Source organism: Asterias rubens, chromosome 5, assembly GCF_902459465.1.
Source record: "Asterias rubens chromosome 5, eAstRub1.3, whole genome shotgun sequence".
Lineage (NCBI taxonomy): Eukaryota > Metazoa > Echinodermata > Asteroidea > Forcipulatida > Asteriidae > Asterias > Asterias rubens.
In genome coordinates, this window is record NC_047066.1 from 12,673,640 (window position 1) to 12,696,571 (window position 22,932).

Here is a 22,932-nt window from a genome sequence, read left to right on the forward strand (position 1 = left end):
CCCCAAATTCCCGCACAAAAGCGTGCTGACCAATGCATTTGAAAGGTCACGTATAAACGACCGTGGTTCTTTTTTTATGGTTTGCAAATTATTTCTTACTGGGCGCAAGAAACACTATGGCTTTTCAAAGATACTTGTATTTGCTTTCCACTTCTATAAGGATTCTAATCTATCGGGATTTGGGAAATGAGTTCATCACAAAATATTAATATTGGAGCTCATCATCCCTCCTTGGGAGGCAGGTTGTGCAGAACTCTGCAGCTCGTCTTATGGTATTAGGAAACATTAATCTGGGTCTCTTATTCTAAGAGACTTGCACTGGCTAGCCATTCATTCTCATTAAAATGAGGCAAAACGTATGAATGTCTTGGATAAACAGCCCTTTTTGTGTTTCAGAATAAAAAGACGAACAAAGTTGTCAGAAATCGGTGCAGAATTTTCCATAATCGTGACACAGTATCCTGGTCGCAGAAAAAAAAGTGTCACACATGGAAAAGCATTTAACAAATATATTTCCTGCAGTTTGCTTGTAAAAGTTCTGAGTGGTTTCCTCCCTCTATTTTTATATCTTTTTTTTTTTGAAGGGTGTTTCATGTTATAGGTTTAATTCACGGGACGCACGGTTTGTTTGTTTTGTTCATTTTGTTGTGTTTTTTAAAACGAACTCTTGTTAAACATCTTGAAGTAATTCAATGTCTAAATTTTTGGACGTCGTTTCTTATCCCCCATGTTTAAAATAACATGTACTTTATTTGGACTACTTCTTTTATTATTTCCACATTAACAAATAATTATACAGCTACTTGGTGAATATTGCCTAACCTTTTAACGAACAAAAGCATTACTCGGTCAACAAGCTCTTGTCACTGTGTGTGCCAACCTTAATTGCGGCGAAAACAATCGTGGGTTGGGAAACTGTATAAAGATGTACCAAAAGCTAATTAACTACCAGGAAATTCTAATGTTTTGATGCCCGAGTGATCACTTTGATGAGCAACATCAAACGATGGGTGGAAATTAACAACAAAGCATTAAACCTTCTGTGACAATCGCTCCTTCGTGGTCATCTAATAGATTGAAAACGATTCCTCCCTTCCAATCTGACATGTCCCTTATAATATACTTATTATTATTGTATAGATGCTCCGTGGTGCAACTTGGGCCATTTAGAGGCAATGTTGAATGAAACAGAGCAAAAAGCCTTCAAAGTTTGAGCTTTAGAATAATATTTTGGATTTCGGCAGAGATTAGCTGCAATTAAAAAGTGATCAACCTCAACATTGACCATTCGTCATGAAAAGAACCGTTCCAAAAATAGGAAACTCACAAATTCTGATCAGTGGTACATTATTTTATTTTGTTTCAGTTATTTAAATGCAGTGGACACTATTGGTAACTACTCAAAATAATTATTAGCATAAAACCTTAGTTGGTTTAAGAGTAATGGGTAGCTTTTGATAGTATAAAACATTGTGAGAAACGGCTCCCTCAGAAGTAGCGTAGTTTTCTAAAGATAAGTAATTTCAACGACTTTGATTTCGAGACCTCCGAATAAGAATTTGAGGTCTCGAAATCACACAACTTCGTGTGACAAGGGTGTTTTTTCTTTCATTATTATCTCGCAACTTCTATGACCGATTGAGCTCAAATTTTCACAGGTTTGTTATTTTAATGCATATGTTGAGAATGATACATCAAGTGAGAAGACTGGGGTTTGACACTTACCAGTAGTGTCCAGTGTCTTAAAGCTTCGCTCGGTCCATTAACAGCGATCTAATTTTATGCCAACCATCAAAAACAAAAGAAGTTGAAATATATACCTTGAAATAACCTTTAAGTGATCACACTACAATAATTTCTCTTTTATTTTATAACCATAATTACATTAAGAAACTGATTTTTGTCCAAGCATGCTGGTATGGGTTTGCATCAGTCACAGCATTTAGTTGCAGCTTCGGGAGGGAACCGAACCCCAAGGAGAACGGCATTATACGGTGGGTCATGCCGTTAAATCACCGCCTACGATGCCAGTGTACCAGCATCTACCCTGGGGGCATGAACACGTATACACCCGACAGAGGGTTTGATCCGTTTTACACCGATCGCCCTCTCTTCACAGACCTCAAAATAGAAATTGACAACTATTTCGAGTGTGAAAGTGAGTAGCTTGCATATATTGTTACAAACTAATGGACACAGTTGATGATGGGTGGGAAACAAAACATTGTAATTTTCCTAGCAAGTGTGGACCAAAGGTGGATAAGACCTATAATGTCCATCACATACATGACATGATCTTAAATCGGGACAAGGAGTTTTGGGGAGACTTACGAGAAACTAAGAGGAGTATATGCCCCCTCCAAATTCTACTACAGTATGTTTTTATTTTATTCTTTTAATTTTGTATTAACAAACTTTGGCACATGCGCATTTGTCCAAGCGAATGTTGCGTGATGACGTAAAACAAAAATCAACGTCAAAGTCATTGTTTGACACACATCGGCGTACGGGTAAAAACCAAAATTAATATTATTTATCCCCGATGCAAATTTAACATCTCTTATAAAGTCATTGTTGTTATTCGTCACTTCCCATTTTTGACCAAAAATTGTTGAATAAAAAAAGAAAAAGAAAATGTGTCCAAATCAAAATGATTGGCTGTTATGTTTAAAAAGTTACGTAAACAAGTATGGTAAGAACCTCAGTGCCTCTCAGCGAACTTCTATGTTCACAAAAGGCCCTCATCACTATATGGACAATCTCGAACAGGTAGCTACGTTTTGATAATAACTTACTAAAACATTTTTAATCACTTGCAAGTTGCAACAATTGACTTTGTATTTGGTACCATCTGATTTTACGGTCTTGAGTGAAATGTACTGTTTGTTATTTTACTGTACTTTACTTCGGAGGTTCATTGTACAAAACATTTTCCTGACTTCTTCATAAAAAAGCGATTTCCATGATCAATATTAGTGCTTTTATATATAGTAAAGGTTTGCGATAACACCATGTAATGATCATCTCTATTAGGGATGGTTTTCTAGAAAAGACCTGTTGGTTTCAACTCGACGTTTTGATCAGTATGCTCTGATCGTCTTCTGGAGACGATCGTCTTCTTTCAGAATCACCCCAACTCAATTAGAGGTAGGTTATCATACATGGTGTTACCGCAAACCTGTACTATATCGTATTTCCACAATGCAAAATTTCAAATCCTATACTCATTAGTATACTTATTATTACTCTCAGATTGTTCACTGACATGTGAAAACGGAGGTACATTCATAGACGATCCCTGCCATTGCTCGTGTGCCCAAAACTGGACCGGCAAAACATGTACTAGTAAGTATAAACAGCAAAACTAAGCCAAAGCAAAAGAAGTCTGAAATTCTTCTAGAGAAGCAAACAATAGACATGCATCACATAAACCACCACACAACCCCTTAGAGCGACACCTCAAAGGCCAACAAACGTCACCTGCTCAAATTGTGAGAAGAATTCCGGAGCAATGTTTGTTTTTATCCCCGTCCATGTGACACTTTACTGATAATAATATTCCAACATTCATTGTTATACCGCGGTAACAAACTGTGAAGTTTGATTGGTCGAGAACCAATCACGTGTGACGTGCAACAAAAACGCATGTTACATGGCTCAGGGGTCGGGTAACATGAAAAGTGATGTACCCCGGTCGGTGTACATCACATTGATCGTTCCCAGTGTTGGTCGATTTCCAGCGCTGTGTATGAAACACCCGCGGGTTCGAGGGAACAGTGAGGAATTGTTTCTTGCTCGTCTGCTTATTAAACAATGAATGTTTGAAGATAACAACAGAACTTAGAGAAGAAGAATATTAATGTCACCAAGGTATAACAAAACAATTGTTGCACGCTGTGATTGGGGTCCATGGGTTTTGTACACCCTCGAGGTAAAATGGCACCATCGGCTTCGCCTCGGGTGCCAAACCTTCCCCCCCCCCCCCCGGGTGTACACAACGCCATGGACCCCGTCACAGCGTGCAACAATTGTATAATGTGTCAAATCTTTGCATCTCTGTTTGCATACATATAATAAACATAATTCGGTAGTCACAGTAAAATTTGTGTTCCATGGAAAAATGGACTAAAACAATAGTTTAGTAATTTTCTTACATCACCTACATCTCCACACAAAATTGCGTTTAAAATGATTTACCCTAAGAACTATATCATTTTCAGAGTGTGCATTGACTGGCTGTGAGAATAACGGTACCTTCAATAAAACAACCTGCACGTGCACATGCCCGAAACAGTGGATGGGAAATACCTGTACTGGTGAATAGCATGCCCTTCTTTCTTAATTCTTCCCAATATTTTCTTAATCACTGAATACTACGATTGTTTCATGAAATCCATATCGCTCGAGATGAAAAAATAAATAAAAATTCGGGACATTTTGCTCGCTTGTGAGTGGAACGAGCAGACTTTCTGCCAACTCATGTCAACGCATTTGGTAATCCCAATGGAAAGTTTTTGCTCATGAAATAAAGCTATATTTTTTTTATTTTCTTAATTTTTACCCCCATATTTATTAATTGTGTTAGAAATGTTGAAATTGAGCTATAGGCCTTTTGGCACTACGACAAAATCTCCGTGTTGGACACGTGTCCGACACGTGATAACTAGCAAGTAAAGGCACATTTGTGTTACCTAATTTTCATATTGGGAACTCAGTCCTTGCTCAAAGTAGCTGTGTGAAACTGGAAGGTATTCATATTCAGGATAATCTTAAATGGGATTCCCAAATTAACAATATATGTAAAGGTTTTACCAACAAACTGTACCTTTTACGTCAATTAAAACGCTGTAATATCCCTGTGGCAGATCTTAGAACAGTGTATTTACAGTATTTGAGACCAACACTTGAGTACGCATCTCCAGCATGGTTTAGTGGTCTAACTAAAAGTCAAAAAGACTGCCTCGAAAAGCTGCAGACAAAAGCCTTTCGGGTCATCCTTGGTCATAACCATTTTTACACTCAATCCTATAAGGACACTTGTCAGCTAATTGATATTCCCCCCATGGTTGATATGGCTGGAAAAACTATCCATCAGTTTTGGTACCCCCCAGCAAGAAATAACAATTTGAGGAATTCCAACATGTTGTCCATTGTTAGATGCCGTACTAGTCGATATAAAAACAGCCCCATTCCACACCTGACTGCTCTCTTGAATAGGCAACAATATATATACATATAGGTAGCTGGGCGGTCCAGCGGCTAAATGGATAAACCAATAATAATAACCTTTTTCACACTGCAACATTTCGACACGGCACTTATTTAACGCGCTTATTTAACCCCATGTCGAAACTAACCCTGCTCGTAGTAGGGTTTACTAGTTCCCACTCAGTCTTGAAAAGTCCGACACGTATTAAAAGCCGTAGTGTGAAACGCTTCTGGGTTATACTTCCAATCCGTATAAAGCCGCAATGTGACACGTAGTATGGGATTTTCTGATTTACCCGTTTAAGATATGGACGTTTGTGGTGAGAAACGATCGCACGCATTTAACCCTTTAGTCCCTGCACCGCCCGAGTTTGCTGAAATCCAATTTCTCAATATTCTTGCATTAAATTACTGGAATCGTAGTTCAAATTTTAAAAGATAGCCATGGCTTAATGTGTATGCAAAATTGTTTACCCTTTCGGTAATATTTGTATAAAAGTACAAGTTCTCATGGGAACAATAAATGCCTCTCGTTAACCGGCTACGGTAATTGTTATGGCGAATATTTGTGTGCACGGATAAAATGAACACAATAGCTTTTCAAGGCTTTTGCCTGGCTCAATGCTCATACTGATTAAATGCGAAGGCGTTAATTTTCGACAATATCATCATAAATGATGATCAGTTTCCTGTTTACTAATGAGCGTTTTATTTTTCGTAAGAGCTAAATTATTTCATCATCATTAGCTTCGACAAGTCAACTGTGAAGGGAGAATTAATAACGATCTATAACAACTAGATATATTAACAAATGCGTAGACCTACTAATGACTATCGAGTTTTCTTTTGATGTTCCTTTTTTCTACAAACACAAGCTAGCGAGGTTTCCTCGTACCGCATACAGTGTATCGCTATATGCGGCTGGGCGGTACAGAGGCTAAATGGTAAACACTATTTTTTGTATAATTGTCTGCTTAGCCTTCTCGATACAGTCTGAACGTAAATCAGCCAGCTATAAGGGGATAGGGCATAGTGTAATTGTTCATACTATTGCCTTACGTATGGTTATTGTTTATAATTCAATTCTAGATACCAGATACTACGACTGCCAAGACTACTCCAGCGATGGTGAACGTGGGATCCGTGTTCGCACAATTTACACATCCAAGTATCCACGAGGCCTTAAAGTAAACTGCCGGGGACCAGGAATTGTAAGTTCTTTTCTTGAACGAAAATGTCAATTCGTGAACTTTGCTAAATTTCATTTCAAATGATTTCAATAAGGAAATTGAGTCTTATATGACTATATAAATAGATTTTAATTTTGTACAAAAAAAAAAATCATTTGGAATACCCTTATCCAGCTCTTTTCTGAAAGATTCGCGAAAGACTCCATTACTTTATCACTCGTTACGTCATAGATGGGAGCTCCAATTTGCATAGCGGCTTAGTTGCAGCGTGGAGATGTAACAAAGCACACTCCCAAACATGACATCAAAGCAATGTGATTTTGACACGCGCCGTCAACGGCTGAAGTGGGTTTTTTTTCCTTGAGGTTGGGCTTGATTTTGTATTTGATAATTACAAAAAATTCAGAAGTTTACACATATCAAAATTACATTTAAATGGTGAACAAACGCATTATAAAGAAGTTAAAATAGCATTTTCGTTAATCAAATCCGCTCAAGTAGCTATTTAAACTAAAAATGATCTAGGCCCTATTAACGATTTGTATTATGCCATTTATTTTGCTCTTCAAGGTTATCCAGAGGCATAAAAATCAAGATTTCGATTTCAACCTCGGCTGGGGCGATTACAAAGATGGCTTTGGTGACGTAGCTGGGCAAAATTTCTGGCTGGGAAACGAGAAGATTCGTCAGTTGACTGAAGATACAACCAACACCTGGACTATACAAGTCCTCTGTTGGCTATATGGATCGGGCAATAAATCTCTCGAAGGAAAAATTCAGAAATTTCGCCTCTTGGGAGAAAACTACACTCTCCAAGCCAATGACTCAATTTCTGTAGAAGGTATAAAGCAGGAGCTGATTTTTCATGTTTTTACTTTTGGTATTATTCTTAATACCCGTCAATTTTCTAAAAGCCCTTTACACAGGCGTTGTTTGCCAACAGAGCGCCATTAGCAAAATAATTATACTCACTTTATAGGCACTGCTAAAAAGCCGAGCAAAAATCACGCACTTACTGGTGATTCTCAAGTTGTACAAGCAGAAAGAGGGGTACAAATGCTGCCAATCTTAATGACCGGCTTCGAGATACACTTTGATTTTTAAGCATGTTTTCTATTGGTAACAGCCCTAAGAATTGCTGACCGGCAAACAATGTCAGTGGCAGGCATTTTCTCGAAGATGGCTTTAAAATTTACCCAATAACCATCGCTGAACAAATGTAAACCATGAACCCCTTTTTCGACACCATTACAATAGTATAAACACAATCTTTCTGAATTCTCAATTGCATTAGGTGGTACGATTCTATCTGCAAACAACATGCCATTTTCGACACGGGACAGAGACAACCGTGGTGACAGTGATGTGAACTGTGCCGAAGAGTTGACGGGAGGCTGGTGGTTCAAAGGTTGTAGCGGGGGAGGTACAACGGAGATCAACCTTAATGGTGAATATATCGCTAACGGTACCAATAAAGGTTTAAAACGTCCCCAATGTGCTGACAACAACTGTCCGTATATAAGGCGAACCCTTATGGTAATAAAACGTAACAAAAGAAATTAGGTATGAGTTTCGACTCTATAGCGGAGTCTTTCTTGAAGGCAAAAATATGACAACACACCACAACACGTGAATATATAAAAATGAATGGTTCCACTCAAATCTCAAAAACTAAAAATGCATTTCAGGTTTGTAAACATATAAGAGACTCATAATGACCCTTATTTCTACCATTTAAGTTATGTGTAAATGTGTGAACTGTCTCCCATTTATGGGAGTCAATTTTTTTACTCCCATAAATGGCCGACCGTGTTAGTTCGCAAAGTAAAAGGAAAAATTTCGAGAAAAATTTGTGTGGATCATTGTATTCTATACTTTTAAAACATTGTTCTAATGCATTTCATAACAAACGGTTACAACTGCTTTTAACAGAACAACTCGTCCGATCCAAGGCAACGTGTTCCTTTAACGAACATACACCACGTAACCATCAGATAAAGAAACTTGGTTTAAACCCATACACCGATGTGCATTTTAAGCAATGCACATTCAGTATTGTTTTCCGTTATGAAACTGTGAAACAGAACATGTGAGATGATCTGAGCTGTATCGGCCCTACCTTTTCATAAAGTCAGGTCACAAGGTTAGAAACAACAAAGTTTACACAAATTTAATATTATGATTAATAAAGGTTGTGTGATTACAGTTCTAAATAATGTTATTCTTCTCACTGTTCCGGCAGAAACTGCATGGACACAATGATTACAATTTAAAATTTATTATAAATTTATTAGTAGGGCCTAGTTGCACTTGCACCTTACAGGCAGTGGACACTATTGGTATTTACTCAAACTAATTATTAGAATAAAACCTTACTTGGTAACTTTGTGTTTTTCTTTCATAACCAGCTCGAAACTTCGACGACCATGTTGAGGTATACCAATTGAGAAGACTGGTCTTTAACAATTACCAATAGTGTCCATCAGTGTCTTTAATATAAAAGTATATTTCCTGCATGCACTTCCTATAATTTCGTTTTTTTTATACATTGAAATAAGTGTTATAATGAAGAAAAAAAGGAATGAACTTATGGAAAGAGTACATTACTGATACACATGTATAGCAAGTTAAAGTCATTGCAATACATGCAGTTTTTGTTTATAATTTGGTGGGAGCTGGTTCCAGATGAGATTCTTAGCCATATTTATTCACGTTGGCATTCATCAAACAGTTGTTACTTGTAACCTATCATGGCATAGCTTTTGTAAGCAGTGGCGTAGTCAGGGGGTGGGGGCAAAATCCCTCACACAAAACTTTCTGATGTAATAGGGACGGGACATTTTTTGACAATACAAGACAAACCGCAACAGGAAAAAAAAGTATTAAAAAACATTTTTGTACACTCGGAAGGCTTCGAAACCAACGTCCATAATTCATCTGGCATTGAACACGTGTATTCTCAGTACATTTTGCAAAATATATCAAAAGACATTTCCAATGTTGACAAACAAACCGCGCTGCCATGGACCGCTTGTCGTTAATAAAACACTCAATCGTATAGCACACATTTTTGACCCAAATTCAATATTTTCTGCAAACTTAAAAAACAAAACAAAAAACTCCCATGATTGGTTGCTTTTTTCCAATAAATTCAACACATAGTTTGAATTTGTTCATTGTTACGTCATCTGTTTTCGATTTGCATTAAAGGTTTTCACAGTTTCTCTCAGGTTGGCAAACACTTTTGTTGTGACGTTGCAATAGAACAGGCTGTCGGGACACTTTAAGTTGAAGAAACAACCTGAAGCTTAAACTTTCTCCCACCATTATCTTCAAACAGTGTAAGTTTAATGTAAATCTGTGAATTTTAAGTATCCAAATCCTTTATGGTTGTCACGTGTGCGAAGCCAGGCACTGGCCAAATATGGGAAGAAGAAGCCGTGTTGGCCAAAAGTTGAGGTATGGCAATTATTTGCCAATTAATTATTTCAGGCGTGGTGCCCAGTAATGGTGGATGTCAAGTGTATATTGGAAGAAGAAGCAAGGTACTGGCTAAATATGTTGGGTGTGTAGTTGGGAGAAGAAGCCAGGTACTATCTAAATTTGTACGGTGTGTTGTTGGAAGAGGCCAGGCACAGGCCAAGTATGTTGGGTGTGTTGTTGGGAGAAGAAGTCAGGTACTTGCACAATTTATAGTGTTTGTGGTTGGAAGAAAAAGTCAGGCACTGGCCAAAATTGTTGGGTGTGTTGTTGGAAGAGGCCAGGCACAGGCCAAGTATGTTGAGTGTGTAGTTAGGAGAAGAAGCCAGGTACTATCTAACTTTGTTGGGTGTGTTGTTGGAAGAAGAAGCCAGGTACTTGCACAGTTTATAGTGTTTGTGGTTGGAAGAAAAAACCAGGCACTGGCCAAAATTGTTGGGTGTGTTGTTGGAAGAGGCCAGGCACAGGCCAAGTATGTTGAGTGTGTAGTTGGGAGAAGAAGCCAGGTACTAGCTAAATTTGTTGGGTGGGTTGGAAGAGGCCAGGCACAGGCCAAGTATGTTGGGTGTGTTGTTGGGAGAAGAAGTCAGGTACTTGCACAATTTATAGTGGTTGTGGTTGAAAGAAAAAGCCAGGCACTGGCCAAAATTGTTGGGTGTGAATGGTTATACATTATCCTATATTGTTTTTTCGGCAACGTTCACAGTTTTGTTTTGGCAATAAAAACAGTTTCCAGAGGCTGTGACAATCAATTTAAAAAAATTGTCTGCTGGTTTTATTCAAATCTGTGTACAAAAATTAAAAGCAAAAAAAAACCACCAGTTTATTAATCAAAAAATATATAAACATCATGTTTCACTAAAAGCTTTAGCCATATTATGGTAGGCCTACTCAAGGTCATGTGACACAAGACAATTTACAGTCATTCGGTTCCGTGAATCTCAACCTACATCCCAACAACATTCAAAATTCATTTTTCACATAATTTCCTCTGGTGCTGCAATATGATAGAAAAATGTATCTTGTGGAACCAACACTAGACTAGACCCTTGTCTATATCCACAAAGGCAAACAAAATTGCCAGAGAAATTATAGACCTTTTATTTGGCATTACAAATGGGTATACTTAGCTTTAACTTGTTTTTAAAATTTAGTGTAAAGTATTAACCCTATATATGCCCCTGTGACTTGGAAATAGAACTGCCCCATAGGCCTATAAGCTTTCTGTCCTGGTGAATTCTGACCCATGACTATTTCAATACCTATTCAATGCTTAAAGATATTCTATCACAAAATCCCACACTTAAGCTAATAATAAGCCTATCACTATTAAACACTAGGCCTATGCTTGAAACATTGAATAAACCATTAAAGCCACTGGACACTTTTGGTAATTGTCAAAGACCAGTCTTCTCACTAGGTGTATTTCAACATATGCATAAAATAACAAACCTGAGAAAATTGGAACTCAATTAGTAGTCGAAGTTGCAAGATAATAATGAAAGAAAAAACACCCTTGTGACACGAAGTCGTGTGCCTTAAGATGCTTGATTTCGAGACCTCTTGAAATCATGTTCGAGGGAATATCCACGTTACTTCAGAAGGAGCCGTTTCTCACAATGTTTTATATGTCAACAGCTCACCAATGCTCGTTACCAAATAAGTTTTTATGGCAACAACTATTCTGAGTAATTACCAATATAGTGTCCACTGCTTTTAAGCGCAGTGTATGCAGCGTTTTATATAGTGTGCAATCCAATCTTAAATTCAAAACATCACAGTGATTTTTTTTTTTAGCATATTGAGCCAGCAACCATACTCAAAAGAACAATATCTATATATTAAAAAAAAAAATTGCTTTATGTACCTCACAGTCACACAACTAATTTGATGCAAATTAAACCCTCTTGGATGAAAATCGTTTGTTTAAAGCCATTATACAATTTCGGTAAACAGTATTGTCCAAGTCCCACACTTCGTGTATCACAACAGAAGTCTTTCACCATTACCTTCTTCTGTAAACCCTGTAAATTATTTGTAAATCTGTGAACTTTTTTGTTTTTTTCTGTACCGAAAGGGTCCAATGGCTTTAAAATCTTTCGGACGAGTAAAACCCATAACATTTAAATAATGCAGAATTTTAAAACAGCATCTTTTAAGAACTATAGGTATAGCTGATAAGAACTCAAAATTAAACTAATTTAAAAGCAAAAGCTATTCGAAACTGTTATACCGAAATAACGAATTATCATCTCAAATAATCACATCAATATCTTCATCTTCAGTTGCATAACTTCAAACTCTGCAATCATTTAATGAACAGAATTCACTTCAGGAGTGATTTAGTATCTGGCTGCGGAAACACATCAGATGATGTAGAAAGTGGGCGAGTGGAGTAAGCAGGTGGTTGGTTTGCACCCATGTAAGATGGGTTGTCATACCCGCCTTTGTCTTCCTTGCTTTGCAGCTGGCTGAATGCCACATCATTGGGAACGGCATAGGGGTTGTCAGTTTTGACAGAGCCCCCCTCTGCACCCCCAGTTGGCACTCCTTGAACAGTGCCGTTATTAGCGTTGTACGCTAGACCAGCATTGGAGAAGCGAGAGTTGTAGATGTGATCAGGAGTGGGCACACCACCGTCTTGCGGCCCAGGTTGGGTTCGTGGTCTGGTAAAAATAAAAGAAGAAACAAAATCATACAAATAAATGTTCATAAAGTAACTTCATAATACATCTATGTATTATAAGGCAAGTTGAAGCACATTAAGGTTGAACAAGGTCATTGTACTTTAAGGATTTGGATACTTTTTTCTAATTCAAACATAACGTGCAAAGATGTACATGTAGTTTTTGAGAAATGAGAAGAAAAAAAAACACGTCAAAAAATTTTTTCGTCTCAGTCTCACTAGGGATGTACCAGAACGTAAACGAAAGGACGTACGGAAACCTAAATAGGACGTATGGTAAATGCTCGGGCGTGTAACCAGAATTTTGATTGGTCACTCGATACTTTTGCACCAGCAGCACTGCCTGTCCCCTCATTACTGGAACGTACATGTATGCAAATCTTTATTGTCCGAGAGGCGGTCTGAAGGGCGCACAACTACGAGGCCCAGATTAATCTGTAGCCCAATTGTCCAATTGTGGCACACAAAGGATGGGCATACCTCCTGACAGAAGAGATAGTCGTGTGCAGTGGGACAGTTTAGAGCCCCGACACGCGTAACCACATGAAGTTGGTTCAACCTGCCAAATTGAATTGAGTGAAGTGTGGAATCTCATGAACTTTTTCGCTCTATAGTTATTCCCAGGGAACGTTTGGTCAATCTTTTTAAACTAATAAGAAAAGACTTTTTCACTATAAGTATCTCCTTGGGTTTGATAGTAAGTGTGAAACGGCCATGCATATTCCTTTGAAATAGTACTCCCGGAAGTTGCTGGGGTTAAAACTCCAGGGATTTTCCCAGGAGTTTATGAAAAATTAGTGTCGCCGATCACGTGCAATGCTAAAAGGGGGGGGGGGATAAATAATCAAAAATATAAATTAGCATACAAGTTTACTTGGTAACGAGCAACTGAGAGCTATTAGTATAAAACATTGCTGAAGTAACATGGTTTTTGAGAAAGAGGTAAATTCTTACTAAAATTTTAAAAGACTTCTGACCAGAAACCTTTTATTTCTATCTGAAAGCACACTATTGTACAACAAGGGTGTTTTTTCTTTCAGCTTTTTTTTGCCATCAATGACCAATTGAGTCAAAATTTTCACACAGGGTTGTTATTTTTATGCATATGTTGGGATACACCAAGTGAGATTACTGGTCTTTGACAAATTACCAAACGTGTTAAATACCTTTAACTATTTAGCGTAGAATTCTGTAGACCCCCCCCCCTATCTCTTATGCGTCGTTTGAATTGTTTAGTTTTGTGTTAATTTATTGACTACATTTATTTCTTCATGTGTGTCCCTCGAGTAAATGTACACCCCACATACACCCAACCCCCACTCAAGTATCAAGTAAAAAACACCCTTGTTGTTAAATAGTTTGCTTTCAGATAGTAGTAAAAGGCTTCTGGTCAGAAGTCTTTTAAAATTTTAGTCAGAATTTACCTCTTTCTCAAAAACCGTGTTACTTCAGAGAGAGTCGTTTCTCGCAATGTTTTATACTATCAATAGCTCTCCGTTGCTCGTTACCAAGTAAATTCGTATGCTAATTTATGTTTTGATTGTACAGTGTCTTTAACAAGCTCACCAACAATAAATAAATAAATAAGTAAATAAAATAGCGCGAAATGGACCAATATTGCCCCCCCCCCCCCGCCCTTTAGTATTGCAGGCGATCGGTGGCACTAATTTTTCATAAACTCTCGGGAAAATCCCTGGAGTTTTTAACCCCACCGTCACCACAGCAACTGGTCTCACTATCCCATTTTATATAGGTAACTTCCGGGAGTACTATTTCAAAGGAATATGCCCGGCCGTTTCACACTTACGATCAAACCCAAGGAAATACTTATGGTATGAAAAAGTGCTTTTCTTAGAAGTTCAAAAAGATCGACACTGCCCACCAACATGGTAAGCGTGGCATCAGTCGCCGCGTGTGACGCGCGTGCAAGGGGTCAATATACATGTACAGCGCATTTCAAAATAATCATCCCAATGCGCTTGACTAATAGTGCCCTGGGCATTGTGCCACTATATAAAACCTGGGCAACCTTAGCGCTCCATAGGCTTTTTCATACACAATATCAACCTCTTTGGTGGTACCCATTTACATGTGTACCCCAAGAGAAACACATTATAGTAAAGTATCTTGCTCAAGGTCATAATTGTTACAACCGGGATTCAAACCCACACTCTGATGACTTAACCACCAGAAATTGAATTCGCTGATCTTAAAGCCATTATACACTTTCGGTAAACAGTATTGTCCAAGTCCCACACTTCGTGTATCACAACTTATACATAAAATAACAATCCTGTGGAAATTTAGGCTCAATCGGACATCGGAGTCGGGAGAAAATAACGGGAAAACCCACTCCTGTTTTCCCGCGTTTCGCCGTGTCATGACATGTGTTTATAAAACAAATCCGTAATTCTCGCTAACGAGAATTTGTATTGTTTTACCGTTTTCTCAAAAAGTAAAGCATTTCATGGACTAATATTTCAAGACAAGTCTTTCACCATTACCTTCTGTAAACCCTGTAAATAATTTGTAAATCTGTGATTTTTTTATTTTTTTTCTGTACCGAAAGGGTCCAATGGCTTTAACCACTAGGTCATCAGTCCCTTTAATTCAGTTTGCAAATTCATACCTTCGTTTTTGCATGACCTTGAACATGATGACAACCACGATCAGAATAATTACAACGAGAAGAATAAGTCCAAGTGGTAATCCAACAACCAGTCCTGTGGATTGAGCACCTGTTGGGCACACAACAACTCAAATACCTCAATCAAAAACCTCAACGGTAATTTACTCAAAATTGTGTAACAAATATACAATGAAAGAAGAATTTAATTGAAAGTACTAATTAAAAAAAAAAAAAAAAAAAAAAAAATCCTCATCATTATTGCAAAGGACAACTTTTTATTGCATGTTGTTATATTGGGATCAGTACTAAATGTTTCCAAACTGTGGGTTGTATCTTTAGCCTCTCAACCTACCTCTTGTACCAGGTCCATCGACATCACTTCCTAAGAATAAAAAAAATAAAAAAACTGTGGTTGTTGTAATCGATACACACAAGAAGGTATTCGTGTGGTAACTTTTTCTGTCCAATCAATTGATCAAATGTATACAGAACTGTTGCCTGATTTTATGTCATTGAGTGCAAAAGCGCCATATGTCACAAAATATCCTCGACAAATCAATTTGAATAAATTTCACTTGAAACAAAGTGTCTGTTGAGCATTAAACATTGTACCTGACTAAATCTCTATACATGGTACAGATAAACAGTAACACACGCAAACCAAATTAACTTGAGATAATAATGATAGGTATTTGTAATGCGCCAAATCAATCTAGGCAGATGTTCAAGGCGCAGCAGAGACAATGTAAACGAAACAATACATGACCATATCAAGTGAATGCCAAGTAAACAATAATAATAACACCATTTAAAAACAACACCAACAATGGGTAAGAAGTCAGAAAACCAGTGAGGGAAACCACGCTTGACCACACCTGCAGCATTAAGCCAAAGAAAGTCCTGCCAAGGCGGCATGATGTTTATGTCAAAATCCTCTTCTAAGAAAGACAAATAAATAAAATATGGTTTTGCACATAGAGAGGGGCCGGGTATCAAGTACAAACAAATAATGTCATTTTACCTTCCTTGCAGTTATCACCAGTGAAACCTGTTCTGCAGTTGCATTTTGTTTTGCCACCCCCTACTGGATAACAGGTACCACCGTTTAGGCAAGCTACATCAGCACAACTGACATCTGTATTGGAATTAGAAAACCAATCAAGTTATTATTAGTCGATCTTTCATCACGTACATGTATATGTAGGTCAAGTTATACTTTATAGAATAGCAAACAACACATAAATAGGCCTAATACTAACAAACTATGGAAATTAAAAAAAATCCAAGGCTTAAAGTTGTTTTTAATTATTCAGTAGGTGCGCTTGGAGAGCATTAAAATCAATCTGTTATCAAAGTACCTTTGAACACAAACACATTATTTGAAAGATATACATAATTGCAGAATACAAGAGAGTACATGTAGGCCTACTCTGAAACATGCAGAATATACAGAGAATAATACACATTTGATGAATGCAATTTATAGAATAGAGTGCAAAATAGAACATATTTAAAGAATATTTTAAGAAAACAAAGACTAGGTATCAAAGTACAACAAGAATTCATCTATTCTGAATGTAAGGGCAATATAACAGTTGATGAATACAAGAAAATATGCACAAATGCCAAGTACATTGAGAAAAAATATACACAGTTGCAGAATACAGCGTGAAATAATTCATTGCGGAAGACACGAGAATGAATCAAACTGCAGAATAAAAAGAGAATAATTCATAAACAATTGTACATGGAGAAAAAAAGAAAAGTAAGAAAGTTATACACATTATTCTGAATGCAAGTGATTAGTATATTAAAAGGATTTATCACTTGAAGAATACAAGAAAATATGCACAAATGCAGAATTCATGAGAATATACACATTGCAGAATAAAGGAGATTCAAAATTGCAGAAAGAAAGAGAAAAGTTGTCAAAGCACAAAAAATACACACATATTCTTAATGCTAGAGCATAATATAATAATTTCAGAATACATTAGAATATGAACAAATGCAACATAAAAGATAAACATAAATGATTGCAGAATACAAGAGAATATAGTACACACTTGCACAAAATGAGAAAACAGTTGCAAAGTACGAAAAAATATACACATTCTGAAAGCAAGAACATAAATAATAATTTCAGAATACAAGAGAAAGCACATCATTTTTATGCACAATACAAGAGAATATACACAGTTGCAGAATACAAAATTTATAAAATTCATTGCAGAATACAAGAGAATATTTACACAATTGCAGAATAACACAGAATTGCAGAAAGCAAGAGAAAACCTGAAAAGTAAGAGAAAATAAACAAATGTTTCAGAATGCAAGTGATCAAGAGCATAACATTAACAACTGCAGAATACAAAAGAGTATGCTCAAAATGCAGAAAAAAATGAGAATGTATACAGTTGCAATAAACATGTAATAAATCATTGCAGAATACAAGAGAATATATCAAATTGCAGAATTAAAGAAAATATACACAATTAAAGAATTACAGAATATATGCAAAAACGCATAACTAAAGAGAATAGTATACACAATTGCAGAATTAAAGAGAATAATATACACATTTTGCAGTCCAAAAAATATATTATATACACAAATATGAAACACATGAAAATATGCAGATACTTTCAGAAAAATATGTCCAACGCTTTGTGCATTTTACAAGAAAGTGTAAGAGCACTATAGGTATCATGACTATTACAAAGCAACATGGAAAAGTAATAATTATCAAGAATTAGTTTGCAATGTCAAGAGACATATCAAGAGGGTGGGAGAAAAACAAATACAAATAGAAAATGAGAAGGCACAAGTTCAGTAGACACAATTGCAATAAAAAGGGAAGCCTTTGGGAATCAAATCAGAGAAAAAAAATCAGACATTTAAAGACGTAACATAATGTTACATAAGAAACTCCTTCGCAGAAATTATGTAAACAAAAAACTCTACATGACAGCAATGGTAGTCACAAAATCTCATATGCAATGTTTTTTAGGATGCTGTCACTTTGTATAACAACAAATAAAGTTCTTCACCCTACAGACCCTTACATTAAGGTTATTGTTTATGTAGTAATGTGGTAATTCTTGTGCAATTTTACATTTTAATATTTTATATGTTGCTGTACAATAGGATTGTAAATTTAAAGTATTTTTATATACTTGACGAATAAACCATTCAATTCAATTCAATTCAATTCAATTCACACACACCACATCTGGCCACCATTAAACAAAAGCGGTGGAAGTATAATGGTTAAGTATAGAGGTTTGCGGTAACACCATGTGAATATCTATTCAGTCACTGGTTCTTTTCAGAACCAAAACTACAAACAAAAATATATCCACATGGTGCAACTGCAAATGTCCCTTATTAGTATAACCATTAAACATGCTCAAATTAAAACAGGTGGTGTTAAAAATATACCACTGGTGTATTTTTACATCAAAAGTGACTTATAGTCCAACATTTTTGAGTGTGAAAAGAGAATTGACATCAGTATACATTTGAAATATAAGGGGTAATAGAGTGCCAAATTGGTGAAATGATTGCCCATAACAACTTGAGAAGTGGGTTATGTTTGCATCCGTCCAGCCTAAAACATTTTAAATATTTATAGAACTCACGTGTTTCACATGTTTGGCCAATATAATTGGGCAGGCAGGTGCATTTAACTACTGCAGACTCAAGCTGACATGCACCTCCATTAAGACATGGGTTCGTCAGACAGAGGTTCGCTGCAAAAACAAAGATGGATGTTGGACAACTTTATCTCATTCCATAACACTATTTTTGGCAAAGAACAGTTGTTAGAGACGCCACAAAAATACATGCTAGGTAAGGGAAATACTTATTTTAATAATAATAAAAGTAATAACTGTATTTCTATAGTGCCTAACGCCTCCAAAAGAAAGTCTCTATAAGCTCTCTATTCACAGCAAAATACACCAGTTACAACGCACAAAAATTGTTTAAAAGGCACCAATTATATTGGTACAACATACTATACTCTATAATTTATACATAAATATGAAGGAAAAAATTAATTTGTTTCAATAGACAAAAACAAAAAAGTTGGTTGTTAACTTGTTATTTCTTTTCAGATTACTAAGGTCATGGATGGGACAATGCTGGACAATAAGATAAATAGTACTGAATAAAACCACAAACTTTTATGTTATAATAAAAAGTGCAGTGACTCATTTCATACAAAACTTAAAATTTAAGCTTGGTAATTAACTTCCCAAGTAGCCAATTTCATAGAGGTGTTACAAGCAGAAAACAGTTCTTCAAAAACTTTCCTGCTGACCGGAAATTGGTGCATGTTGTAATAAAATGTGATGGCACTCTGGATAATAACCTATACATGTACTTCTACTAAGCAGGTGTTAGTTGTTCTCACAGGCCATGCCTTTTGTCCAAGTCCAAGTTTTTTGACCTGTAAGAGTCAGTTGCAATATTGGACTATTATCAGTTATTGGCTACTTCTTCTTCGCTATAGACAATACAACCAAGGTTGGTGCAACATTGCCTCCATCCATCCCTTATATTAACCTCACCTGTTTCACAGTTTCTACCAGTGAATTCCTTGGGGCAGGTACATGTTGTCCTGCCACCTCCAAAGGCTTGGCATGTTCCACCATTCAGACACGTTACACCAGAGCAATCAATGTCTACATAATGGAAACAAAAAATAAAATAACTCAATTTAAAAACCAGTACCCAGTATGTTCGCCTTGCACAGATGTCACACCAGCAACCGGCAGCACACCTTCTGCCAAAAAATTATGAATAAAAACCTGTATACTCCCTTCAACTGGCCATAGTGGTAAGTCCAGGGTGGAATAGCACCCTACACTGTACCTTTAGAATCCTTACCCCCACCCCTTTCCACATTAGATCGGAAAAAATGCACAAATGAATGGTTTGATACAGAAATGATGTCGTTGCCCCACTTGTGTAATATCTTTATGAGAAAAGGGTTGACAATGAGTCTGATATATATCTTTCCATCCTGGTGAAAATATCAAAGAACCTTTACAAAATGGGATAGATCTTATCTTTAATGCTTGAATTCAACTTATTATGATTCTTGTCTAGAAAAATAAATTTTGGCCGAGTACAACTTATTTGAGCCCTGTTATGATTTTGACCGTGCATGAATACATTGACATAAAGCAAGATATTAAACTTATTTTTCTTTCATTGACTGGTAGCATATTATGATGAGAAAGGGGTGTCATGGCCGAGTGGTTAAAAGCATCAAGTTTAAGTTCTGGTGGTTAAAGTCACAGGATTGTGGGTTCAAATCCCGGTTGTGACACTTGTGTCCTTGAGCAAGATACTTAACTACATGTATGATTGCTTCTCTTCACCCAGGGGTAAAAATGGGTACCTGCGAGGGTAGAGATCGATATTGTGTTATTGGCCCAATGACCAGTGGGCCCAATTTCATAGCGCTGCTAAGCAAACAAATTTGCTTAGCATGCAATTTCTTTCTTGATAAAAACAGGATTACCAACAAGTTTCCATTTGTTGCATATTGCCTGTTTACTTGTATTCGGCTGTTGTTTGCTTATCCTCAAACTCACATGGAAATTTGACTGGTTATCCTGTTTTTATCAAGGAAGAAATTTCATGCTAAGCAAATTGTTGTGCTTAGCAGCTCTATGAAATTGGGCCCTGGGGACAAAATGTAAAGCACATTGAGAAGGTTATTGTGAAATGCGTTATATAAGAATTTGTTACTGTTATTATTTAATGGAAAATCACAAGGAATTGTGTTTCCCTGCCAGAGGAGAATACCATAGAAGCAGCTTAACAGGAGCAGACACCTGAGATGAACTTCTCTCACACCATGCAATAGTGTGTTCCCATACAGACCATTGAGGGGTTATTTATATACGTGTTATACTTACGAGTTTCACATCTGACGCCGACAAAATCTGATAGGCACGTACATTCAGCAGCTCCAGTAATACTATTTGGGGAACATCGCCCCCTATTGAGACACGGGTTTGACATACAGCCAGTCACTGCAAATCAAAAATTGTACATATAAAAAAGTTATTATATTGAATTTTTCTCAAATTCGTATGCAATGTTTCTAGGATGCTGTGGTTTTTGGACAAGTACATATAGTATTGCAATCTCAAAGAACTGCTTTATACTGTAGACACTCTATGACCCTCTGACCACCATTTGTTTATAATATTATATCAAAAGTAACACCAAAATTGCACATGTTGTTGTTAATATGACAGTCTTACACTTTGTTTGTTGACAATTAATATGGCATTTGAGCAGTACTTCAAACTTATACATGTATTATAACAAGTAGTAGATTGCAAACCTGTTGTGGAGATGCCAGTTACAACCTAATGGGTATAATTAACAATTAAAATACTACATACGTGTTTCACATGTTGGGCCAAAATAATTGGCCAAGCAACTGCATCTGAATGACGCCTGGTCAGATTGACATACACCTCCATTAAGACATGGATTTGACTGACAGAGATTCGCTGAAATGAAAAGAAGAGTTGGAAATCTAAATTAACTTCCATTTGAGCTAAGTTAAAGAAAAGTCTGTGGGAAACCTACAAACTACCTATTAAAGGCACTGGACACCTTCGGTAATTGTCATAGATAAGTCTTCCCACTTGGTGTATCTCAACATTTACATGTATATGCATAAAATAACAAACCTGTGAAACTGGTCGTCAAAGTCTTGTCACACAAAGTTGTGTGCTTTCAGATGCTTGATTTCGAGACCTCAAAATCAAATTCTGAGGTCTCAAATTAAAATTAAAATATTTTAGTGAGACATAACTTCTTTTTCCAAAAACGACGTTACTTCAGAGGGAGCTGTTTCTCACAATGTTTTATACTATCAACATCTCTCCATTGATCGCTAACATGTATTTTTTATGCACAACATTATTTTGTGCAATTACCAATAGTGTCAAGCAGTGCCTTTAAGGAAGGGTAAAACGCAGATCTTAAAACATAAAAACAAAATACTGTACTATCAAACCATGTTGAAAAACAAAAATTAGTACCAAAAACATGTAGAATTGATGACAAAATTATGCCCTAATTTGTAAAAAAAAGTATTTTTCTAACAGAGAACAAAAAAACACATAAAGATTGTTTGCAAGTTCATTTAGTTATAAATATAAGATAATGTAAGCTCAATTTTCTGTAAAGTAAAATGTCATTGGTCACCACAAGAAAATAAAAAAAAAAAAAAAAAAAAAAAAGCGAGTTACGCCATAAATGTCATATAATGTGCCTAGCTTTGTGGGTGGCGAAATAGTTTGCTAAGCAGCATTTTTCTTCTGAAATGCTTTATGGACCGTGGCCTGATGGCCCTAGACTGGTGCCTTGTCTTTATCAACAGGTAATGGTCTTGTTTCAGAATAAGGATGAATATCCAAATGACGTGTAGCCTACAGCCAGTTTGGCAGGAGATTTCTGTCCTCCTAAGATTCTCTCCCCCCCCCCCATGGCAAACTTCAGACAAGCTTCTTCAGATAGCACCCTCTTTTGAATCTTTCTCCTTCAGCCAATAATTTCCCATATGGGGACAGAATCTCCGGCGGACAGATTTCCCTATGACACTGGAATGTGTCCATTATGTATTGTGAGTAAAAAAGCAATACATGAAAATGAAATTATACATAATTCTGTATGCATACTGCAGTATACTGTACTGTGTTATC

General features: G+C 36.6%; 2 protein-coding genes across 2 annotated transcripts in view; one reads left to right on the forward strand and one right to left on the reverse strand.

The window, feature by feature from the left end:
- The first annotated feature begins 1,928 nt into the window (after positions 1-1,928).
- LOC117290780 (angiopoietin-related protein 4-like) lies at positions 1,929-8,230 on the forward strand. Its single transcript, XM_033772331.1, has 6 exons — positions 1,929-2,158; positions 3,253-3,345; positions 4,221-4,316; positions 6,298-6,419; positions 6,969-7,239; positions 7,693-8,230. Exons 1-6 carry the CDS (start codon positions 2,002-2,004, stop codon positions 7,959-7,961), a joined length of 1,008 nt encoding a protein of 335 aa, XP_033628222.1. The 5' UTR covers positions 1,929-2,001; the 3' UTR covers positions 7,962-8,230.
- Positions 8,231-11,936: 3,706 nt separating this feature from the next.
- Positions 11,937-22,932, reverse strand: part of LOC117290442 (fibropellin-1-like) — a 35,941-nt gene continuing 24,945 nt past the window's right edge. Inside the window, exons 22-29 of the mRNA XM_033771854.1 lie at positions 21,622-21,732; positions 21,127-21,243; positions 19,768-19,881; positions 18,835-18,945; positions 16,215-16,328; positions 15,546-15,575; positions 15,194-15,302; positions 11,937-12,544 (exon numbers count right to left, since the gene is read on the reverse strand). Coding sequence (XP_033627745.1) covers positions 12,205-12,544; positions 15,194-15,302; positions 15,546-15,575; positions 16,215-16,328; positions 18,835-18,945; positions 19,768-19,881; positions 21,127-21,243; positions 21,622-21,732 — 1,046 coding nt within the window. The 3' untranslated portion in view covers positions 11,937-12,204. The remainder of the gene's footprint in view (positions 12,545-15,193; positions 15,303-15,545; positions 15,576-16,214; positions 16,329-18,834; positions 18,946-19,767; positions 19,882-21,126; positions 21,244-21,621; positions 21,733-22,932) is intronic.

Coding starts and splice junctions, on each gene's coding strand:
- LOC117290780 (XM_033772331.1), top strand. CDS start 2,002: ATGCCGTTAAATCACCGCCTACGATGCCAGTGTACCAGCATCTACCCT. Junction 3,346..4,220: donor GACCGGCAAAACATGTACTA/GTAAGTATAAAC, acceptor TATCATTTTCAG/AGTGTGCATTGACTGGCTGT. Junction 7,240..7,692: donor TGACTCAATTTCTGTAGAAG/GTATAAAGCAGG, acceptor CAATTGCATTAG/GTGGTACGATTCTATCTGCA.